Consider the following 10,367-nt stretch of genomic DNA (forward strand, 5'->3'; position numbering starts at 1 on the left):
TCATATTGCCGAGTGTCCTTATGTGTACATGGTACATACATAAGGCATATATATATACCTATATATGACCATTACAATTTAAACATGTAATCATAATCGGCAAGCTTTATTTCAACTATTTAAGGTGCAAACATCAATTAACAAACAAACATTATCAACCCATTTTTATTACATGTTTTCCCCAACTTAACACCCCCAAATTATCAAACTTTAACAAGTTTAAAACTCATCTAATGACCATTTATAAACTAAGGAATCAACCATTCAAATTCAACTCATCACAACATGGCCGAATACACATTTCTCCTACTTCCATTCTAAATAAAAGTTTATCAAGCTTCCATCTTCATTTAACTATGTACCATTTAGAACTATCAATACTTTACACCCTTTAACAATTTAAACCACGCAACTCAAATTCTTACAATTTAAGCTTAGAAATTTCTATTCATGTAAATTTTAGCAACATGGAGTCCATTAAACACTCCAAAATTCCATTTGAACAACAATTGTTCAACCTTCTAGCATAATTTCAATCTGGACAGCAAGCATTATTTAAAATTCAGGCTGTTTTATTAGACCATCCGAATAGCTTAATTAACACCAATTTATAGCCCCTTGAACAATGAATTAAACCCATTCGATTAGCAACAAAAACTAATACTTAACAACCATTGTTTTCTTTTATTTCAAACATGCAGCAGACCAATTCCTCCACATATTACATGCTGGAACAGTTTGTTTTCAAGCTGCAGTTTCCAGCAGTCATTTATGCATTTAATTGTCAAATTGTTACGTCACTACTAACAACTGAAACTTAGTAAGAATAACATAATATTTTAGCAATTAGACTCAATTTATCAACCCCTAATCGGCATGAAAATAGAACCATTAATTTGTTCAAATTTTGGACAGCATAACGAAGGCACAAAATTGGACAGTAGTAATTTTTACAACTAATCAAAGAGCTTTTCTTTTCTACAACCCGCATTCATGCCTTCCAACCACAATCCATCATCATTTTTCTTTACAACAAAGTTAAAGATAGAGGGGAGCTTAGAAAGCTTACCAACTTAGGATACAACTCTTAAACAAGCTAAATCCTTAGTTTTCTTCAACATGCAAACTGTCTCCATATTTCTTTTTTGTTGCAGCCCTCTTCTTATTCTTCGATGGATTACCGAGTTACTTGAAATTTCAGCTACCTAACTAGCTAAAATCATAGTTTTTCCTCCTTCTAGCCATCTTCTAAGCCAAAAATTAAAGCAACCCCAACTTTCTTCTTCCTCCCTCAAGTCACGGCAATGGAGGAGCAAGGGTGAGACAACTTTGGTTTCTCCTCCCATTAACTAGTATTTTATTATTTCTCACACAACATTTTAACACAAAATGTTTATAATATGTTTTAACCCATAGCATGGCCGGCCACTACCTAACATTTTGGGTAATTTGACATGCAAGTACAATCATTTCCTAACATGCATTAATAGATCCTTATAGATTAACCTATCACATTTCAAAAGTGTCACACATAAGTCCTATTTAATAAAATTCACTTTCAATTAACAAAATTCAAACATGCAATTTTCACACATGCATATATACATATAATAAGCATTAAGTATGACGGTTAATTATTTTTTATGACTCGATTTTGTGGTCCCGAAACCACTTTCCGACTAGGGTCACATTAGGGGTGTCACATACTAATTGCTTGTTTATTAAAAAGAAGGATTACACACTGAGTTTGCATAAACTCACCTCTCTGCTTTCTTGTGCAGGTAATCCTTAGATACGCCGGTGCTGCGAGGGACTCTATGGGGGCCACACTACTGATTTTGATTCCTGTCTCGGTTTTAACCTTTAAGTTAATTTATTTTGAGTGCTAGTTTCTAATAAGGCCTCTTAAAGTTTTATATTTTGGGATTTCTAAACGTTTTGATTACAACTGTTAGCTTTAGGACACGAGTGTTCAAAAAGATAACTATTTTCAAAAACATCACGTTTACGCAACACATTTTCTAAGCTTCCACAAGAGACAACGTTTTAAAAGAATTAGCAAAACCATTTTAAACATGGTAAACAGTGTGTTCTAAAGTCCTCACGGAAAATAAGTAATAAAGATAATTATGTAAAATGGGTTTTCTTTCAATATCACATTTTTTAAGAAAAATACTTCTATGTGACATTGCTAGATTCGGCCATTTAGGCTGGGTTTGGGGTGTTACATTTATTGGTATCAGAGCCAGGCTGCAAAACTCAGCTATAGATTTGGGTTTTTCTTAAAACTTAAAACTCTAAAAAAAGAATTGTTTCAATTGATTTGAAATCCTTGAAAATATTTTACCAAAAAGTGTGGTACACTGAGTCTCCGGTGCCAACTCTGTAAGTTCTCTAAAACTACTATTTGATTTTGTTGAAAGACTAAGATTACTATAGGTAAGAGACTACACTAAAATACTCTATTTAGGGTAACCTAAAATGGTAGTTGGACTACGATTTGTAAAGACAAAACTTTAAACTACTGATAGTATTCTTCATAAAATATCCTATAATAAACACTGGAACTATACACTATTCCATAAAACTGTTAATATAGAAAAAACGCGAATCGAGATGAGTACTAGAGGTACTCATGGAAGGGGTACAAGAGGCTACGGTAGAGGCCGTAGAAGTACTCCGACTGGGTCTTCGGCATTGGGCCACATGGCTAACGTTGAAAATAAGGTGGCACCGACTTCACCTGAGACTGAAACTGGGTCTCAATATAGAGCGGCTGGGGACAATGTACTGTGCCAAGCCATGTTGAGGATTTTTTGAAAGGGTAGCTAGGCCCAATACCAGTACTGTGGGTCGTGGGTTGGTTATGGAATGACTTCGGTCCAATAGGGCTCAGATTTTTAGGGGTATCACTGGAGTTGCCCCTAATGTGGTTGAATATTGGATGGAGGCCAATGAGAGGATCATGGACGACCTTGACTACACCCCTGAATAGAAATTGAAAGGTGCGGTGTCTTTGCTGCGAGATAAAACTTATAAATAGTGGCTTATCGTTAAAGAGGGAACTCAGCCTGATCGACTGACTTGGGAATTCTTCAAAATTTCATTCCAAGGAAAATATGTGGGTGCTAGTTATGTGGGCGCCAGGAGGAGAGAGTTCCTTAATTTAACTTAGGGAGATAGGTCTGTGGCTGAACATGAGGCAGAATTTCTATGATTCAGCCGATATGCATGAGGCATGGTGGCAATGAAATATGAGAGTTGTATTCATTTTGAAGACGACCTTAAAGATAATTTGTGACTGCTGATAGCTTCACAGAAGGAGCAAGATTTTTTTGTGTTAGTGGAAAAGGTGAAGATCGTGGAGGATGTAAAGAGTGCTGAGCGCCAGAGTCGTGAGTTGGACAGGGGAAGGAATAAGAGGGTTTGGGAGACCTAAGGAAAAGGCCAGAGTTGATGGGCCAATTAGATTTGGGGCCCCTATTGCTGCTTCCAGGTTGCAGCCTTGAACTATTTGTGGGAAATGCTATCACGGCGAATGCTGGGTACAGATAGGGGCGTGTTTGGGGTGTGGATCCTTAGAGGGTAGCATCAGAGATTGTCCACGTTGGCCCAATCAGATGCAAGCTACTGGTATGTTACTGTTCAGCTATCGAGAGGTGTTCAGCAGCCATCGAGAGGCCGTGGTGAGGCCAAGGGTGGAAATGGTATGAGTCGTGGCTGTGGAGCACCGAGCAGAGGTGCTAGGCACACTGAGGCGAGGCAACCAGTTCTGGTTTATGGTACTCGTCTTCGAGAGGATAGAGATGCCCCAGATGTTATTACGGGTACATTTTTAATATTCAGTGTACCTTATACTGCATTGATAGATGTAGGATCTACCCATTCCTATGTTGCTTGTACTGTTACTAAGAATTTGGTGATTCCGGTTGAGAATACTTCGAGTGGAATTACTGTATTGAGTTCGTTGAGACAGTCAGTCAGAGTTAATAAATGGTTTAAAGATGCTCCTTTATAGGTACAAGGGGTTATCTTTCCGGCAGATCTGAAGGAACTCCCTTTTGGAGAGTTTGATTTGATACTGGGCATGGACTGGTTAGTTAAACACCGAGTCAGTTTGGACTGTGCCACTAAAAGGGTAATATTGAGAGCTGAGACAGATGAGGAGGTAGTGGTAATTGAGGAACGACAGAACTATTTGAGTAATGTGATTTCTGCACTTAAAGCTGAGAAGTTGGTTCGTAAGGGTTGTGAGGCGTATCAAGCCTGCATCAGTGCTTTTGAATTCAAGGGTTCCTCTGTTAAGGATATCAGAATAGTCAAAGATGTTTCAAATGTCTTTCCCGATAAGCTACCTGGGTTACCTTTAAACCGTGAAGTTGAATTTGGGATTAAGCTACTACAAGGTACAGCTCTGGTGTCCATAGCCCCTTATAGAATGACATTGAAGGAGCTTGTAGAACTCAAAGCTTAAATTCAAGAGTTATCGAATTGAGGGTTCATCTACTCTAGTGTGTCTTTGTAGGGAGCACCGATTTTTTTTGTGAAAAAGAAGGATGGATCAATGCAAATGTGCATTGACTACCGGTATTTGAATAAACGAACGACTAAAAATAAGTACCCTCTACCGAGGATTGAAGATCTATTCGACCAGTTTCTTCAAGCATCGATTTTCTCAAAAGTTGATCTTCGATCTGGGTATCATCAATTGAGGGTCAAGGAGACTGATGTGCATAAGACGACGTTTAGGACTCAGTATGGTCATTACGAGTTCCTAGTGATGTCGTTTAGACTGACGAATGCACCAACGGCTTTCATGGATTTGATGAACCATGTGTTCCAACCCTATCTAGACTGGTTCATAGTAGTGTTCATTAATGATATTCTGGTGTATTCAAAGACAGAGGTTGAGCGTGATGAACATCTTCGAGTGGTTCTACAGATTTTGAGAGAGAAGCAGTTGTACGCCAATTACAGTAAATGTGAATTTTGGCTGCGCGAAGTAACTTATCTGGGTCATGTGGTATCTGCTGAGGCGATTAGGGTTGATCCTCAAAAAATTGATTTTGTTTTGGACTGGAAGCAGCCTAAGACTGTATAAAAAATTCGTAGTTTTTTGCGACTGGCTAAGTATTATCGAAGATTTGTTGAGGGGTTCTCACGGATTACCGTGCCTTTAACTAAGCTTCTACGTAAAGGCATGCCATTTATTTGGACTGACACACAGTAAGATAGCTTTGAGAAGCTCAAGAAAGTTTTAACTGAGGCACTTGTCTTGATACAACCAGAGTCTGGGAAAGAATACACTGTTTACAGTGATGTATCACATATTGGGTTAGGATGTGTGTTAATGCAAGAGCGTAAGGTAGTAGCATATACGTCTCGCCAGCTTAAGACGCATGAGGCGAACTATCAGATGCATGACTTCGAATTGGCTGCGGTGGTATTCGCACTGAAAATTTAGAGGCATTACTTGTACGGTGAGAAATATATCATTTACACGGATCACAAGAGTCTCAAGTATCTTCTCACTCAAAAGGAGCTAAACCTTAGACAGTTTAGGTGGATTGAGCTGCTTAAGGATTATGATTGTTCAATTGAATACCATCTAGGTAAGGCTAATGTGGTAGCCGACGCACTGAGCCGTAGGGCTATGATTGATCTGAGAGCGATTTTCGCTCGTCTGAGCTTATTCGATGATGGTAGTCTATTGGCTAAACTTTAGGTTAAACAGACATGGACTAAACAGTTTAAGGGTAAACAGTTGGATGATGAGTCACTGGATCCTTGTTTCCAACGGATAGAGAATGGGGGAACTTCAAACTTTGGACTGAATGACGAAGAGGTACTGTGTTTCCGTGGGAGAGTCTGTGTACCTAAGAATACTGAGTTAAGGCAGTCTATACTGCAAGAGGCGCATAGTAGCCTTTATGTTATGCACCCAGGAGGAAATAAAATATACGGAGATCTTTGTGAGGTATATTGGTGGCCTGGACTTAAGCGTGATGTGACCGATTTTATGGGAAAATGTCTGACTTGTCAACAGGTTAAAGCAGAACATCAGTTGCCTTCTAGGTTGCTTCAGCCAATTAAGATTCCATTTTGGAAATGGGAGAGAGTAACCATGGACTTCGTTAATTGGTTACCCCTAACGCCTTCTAAAAAGGATGCGGTATGGGTCATCGTGGATCGATTGACCAAGTCTGCCCATTTCATACCAGTTCGTACTGATTACTCGCTACAGAAATTGGCTAAGCTATATGTGTCTAAGATAGTGCGACTGTATGGAGTACCAATGTCTATAATATCTGACAGATATCCTCGCTTCATGTCTCAGTTTTGGAAGAAGCTGCATGAAGCACTGGGTACAAGATTAGACTTTAGTACTGCATTCCATCCTCAGACAGATGGTTAGTCAGAGAGGGTGATTCAGATACTGGAGGACATGTTAAGAAGTTGTGTAATAGATTTCTGAGGCAGTTGGGAGGACTACTTGCTGCTAGCAGAGTTTGTGTATAACAATAGCTACGGGTCTGGCATTCAGATGGCATCTTACGAGACATTATATGGTCGTATGTGTCGTAATCCCTCTTGTTGGACTGAGTTAGGCGAGCGGCGTGTTCTGGGTCCTAAATTGATTTCTGATACTGAAAAAAGGTCAAACTAATTCGGGATCGATTGAAGGTAGCATCAAATAGATAGAAGTCATATATGGATCTGAAGCGTAAAGAGATTGAGTACTTAGTAGGAGACTTTGTTTTTCTTAAGGTGTCGTCGTGGAAAAATATACTGAGATTTGGTTGGAAGGGCAAGTTAAGCCCTATGTTCATTGGGCAGTACCGTATATTGAAGCGTGTAGGACGGGTTGCCTATCAACTTAAGTTACCTCCAGAGTTGGACTGGATTTATGACATGTTTTACGTTTCCATGCTGAGGCAATATCGCTCGAATCCTGAGCACATTGTCTCAACCAAGGAGATTGAGGTTAAGCTAGATCTGACCTTTGAGGAGGAGCCAGTTCAAGTTTTAGATCATGATGTAAAGGTTCTAAAGAGAAAGTCTATTCCACTAGTTAAAGTACTATGGCGTAATCACAGTTTTGAGGAAGCCACGTAGGAACCCAAGGAGATGATGTAGCAGTAATACCCTCATCTATTTTGATCAGGTAAATTTCGAGGCTGAAATTTTCTTTTAAGAGGGTAGAATTGTAACACCCCAATCTCTCAAATCCTGAAATCTATGTTAAAATTATTGTTGTGTATGTGACATGGTAGTATGCTTGCCTTAGTGGTTTACTGCTCTGAAAGTGTCTGGAAGTCATGGGTTCAAGCCTTAGCTTGAACAAAATTTTACTCCTTCTTGAATAAGCCTTGGTCTTAGTTAGTAGGTTTCTTAAATAAATAGGATTAAAGTATGACACAAAAAGACTACTTATCGAGTGGATAAGGGTGTGTGGAGTGCTCTAGGGGATCAGGGGTTCGAGGCTTGGCAATACAAAGGTATATTTTATTTTGCTTGCTTCTGATGCTGGGGAAGTGTTGCAGTTGGATTGAAATTGGGGTGTTGAGTAGTGTAGGGGGTGAGGCCGAATTCTAGGGGAGTGTTGGAGAAGATTTTGGCTGGTAGGGATTTGGTTAGGTAGGAGTTGGTTGAGGGATTCTAGGAGCGATAAAGGGAGAGATATTAAGAGTTTTGAAGGGAGTGGAAGAGGGTGTGTTGAATTGAGATTCTGACTCCTTGCATGGTTCAGTCTTTGACAATTACTAGAGGTTGGTCGTTCTTTCGGTTTTTTCCCTTGGTTCCGAATTGCCATCCTTTGGCTTTTGGTTGTTTCATTTTTCATTTCACTTGTGGGACGGATTGGTGGTAGGGGTCATCCTGAGTTTTAACCATTCCAACATTTTGTTCATCGGTTGCTTTTGCTCTTTTCCTCTTATCAAGTCTCTTTGGCCAAACATTCCTGCCTTAGGGTTAGCCGACTATCTTTCTTCCTCTTCCTTACTCCAATATTTTTCCTCTTAACTAAGTGCACCTTCTCTCCTTCATCTTTCCCTTTTTCTTTCTCCCTACACATTTCTCTTTTCATTTGAGTCTTGGCCGAATACTCTATCCCACCTTTCTATTTTTTTGCCATCAGTTAGCAAAGGGTGTGGTGTTCTGTTGGGTTGGACGGTTGATTCTCTTCTCACACTTTGGTGTTTTTGTGTTGGTCGAATATTGCTAGGTAAGCCTCAACTACTTTTTCCTCCCCTTTTGATTCGTCACTTTGACTGAATCATCTTCTTACTACATCTCTTCGTGATGATTACTTCTTGTTTTCCCTTCTAGATTAATCCTTATTCTTGGTTATGTGTGTGTTACATCCTTAGTTTGCAATCTGCTCAGTCGTGTTGGTAAGAATGGTGCGATTAGGATGGCATTATTATTACTTCAGTACAAGTCTAATATCGACATGTGATATCTTTTATGTAGGTGGTGGTCAAGTTGATCGACACATCCCCTAGGAATCAAGGGTGTGACTATTGGGGCTTTGGCAAGAAGATCGTGATTACTTCGAAACTCCATTTGTTTCCTTTTGGAACATAGGTTAAAATCTGATCAACCGATTATTAATTGTTCTTCAGGTATAAGAGTGATCAGAGCGCAGATTAACTCCAAACCGCAATAGGTGTGTAATCACACTGCTTCAATCATGAACTGGAAAAAGTCAGAAAACTCTTACCATCGATTCCACATGGGCGTGTGTTTGCTCGTGTGGTCATCCATACACACAAGTGTAAGCATGTGATTGTAGAGACCACCATGAGCGATTTCATAGGTTTAGGTTGTTTTGGGTTGCGATGGGCCGAAATGGGCCGGTGGGCCTTACGGGCTCGTATATGACTGATATAGCCCTATGCTGTATATGTCTGTATTCGAGCATGACATTTTGCATGCACGTATATTTTATGACACGACATGTTGCATGGGGGTAGGTTTGATATATATATTGGAGGAAGTGTACTGTACTAGCAGCTCTGCTGCAACTATTGAATTGTGCTGCAACCGATGCTATATTTGGAGTGTAAGGATGGGTGGGTCGATTTTATCCCCACATAGAGTGTAAGGTTGGACAGAGTAGAGTGTAGAGGATGGATGGCTAGGATCTTGGTTGCATTACTGATATTGTAACTATAATGGGCTATGGCCCACACTGATACTGTTATTGTATTGGGCTAAAGCCCACACTGAAAACTGGATTGTCATTGATATGGGCTTAAGCCCAAACTGTTTTGCCTACTGATTGCTTGTTTATTAAAAAGAATGATTACACACTGATTTTGCATAAACTCACCTCTCTGCTTTCCTGTGCAGGTAATCCTTAGATGGGTCGGTGCTGTGAGGGACTTGATAGGGGCCACACTACTGATTTTGATTCCTGTCTCGGTTTTAACCTTTAAGTTAATTTATTTAGAGTGTTCGTTTGTAATAAGGCCTCTTAAAGTTTTATATTTTGGGATTTCTAAATGTTTTGATTACAACTGTTAGCTTTAGGACACGAGTGTTCAAAAAGATAACTGTTTTCAAAAACATCACGTTTACACAACACATTTTCTAAGCTTCCGCAAGAGACAACATTTTAAAAGAATAATCAAAACCATTTTAAACATGGTAAACAGTGTGTTCTAAAGTCCTCACGAAAAAGAAGTAACAAAGATAATTATGTAAAATGGGTTTTCTTTCAATATCACACTTTCTGAGAAAAACACTTCTATGTGACATCGCTAGATTCGACCATCTAGGCCGGGTTTAAGGTATTACAGTATGGTTCAACTTGGGTTGGTTTCTAAACTTGTTGGGTAAATCCAGTTCACTAGGTTAGCCTGGGTTGTGCATATGTGTTACTGGGCCCAGTCCCTTGGTTACTCCAAGAGAAATTAGGGTGGTTTTTCCAAAATGGGTTATAAAAATTGGATTGTAGTCCTTGCCTTCCTCGGTTTTGGTTTTGGTTACCCATGTAATACACGAATTTTGGGTTTGATAGACATTCTTCAAACAAGTGTCCTTCCCCACAATAAACACAAGCTACATTTTTGTATTGATTCGGTGCCTAAGCTGCAAAATTATTAAACCCATTAATGGTAAATTTTTTAAGCATTGAGGAAATCGAAGATACCTGAGATGCTAGTGAAGTGAGTGGATCCACTTCATGTATTCCTACTCAATTGGTTGGCCATTGATAATTATTGTTGGCAATTCTTTCAATGATTTCATAATCCTCATTATAAAACTTAGAAATGAGAGCTCCATTAGCAGAGGCGTGTACTACCACTCTCGTGTCAGCATTGGGACCATTATAGAATATCTCCAGTTTGATGAAATATGGG

At 39.4% G+C, this 10,367-nt stretch overlaps 1 protein-coding gene across 1 annotated transcript; it reads left to right on the forward strand.

Moving 5' to 3' along the window:
• Positions 1-6,711: 6,711 nt before the first annotated feature.
• On the forward strand, positions 6,712-7,116 carry LOC107920234 (uncharacterized). Its single transcript, XM_016849833.1, has one exon. It carries the CDS (start codon positions 6,712-6,714, stop codon positions 7,114-7,116), a length of 405 nt encoding a protein of 134 aa, XP_016705322.1.
• Positions 7,117-10,367: the final 3,251 nt, after the last annotated feature.

The sequence above is a fragment of the Gossypium hirsutum genome, chromosome A05 (assembly GCF_007990345.1).
Source record: "Gossypium hirsutum isolate 1008001.06 chromosome A05, Gossypium_hirsutum_v2.1, whole genome shotgun sequence".
In the NCBI taxonomy this organism is placed as follows: domain Eukaryota; kingdom Viridiplantae; phylum Streptophyta; class Magnoliopsida; order Malvales; family Malvaceae; genus Gossypium; species Gossypium hirsutum.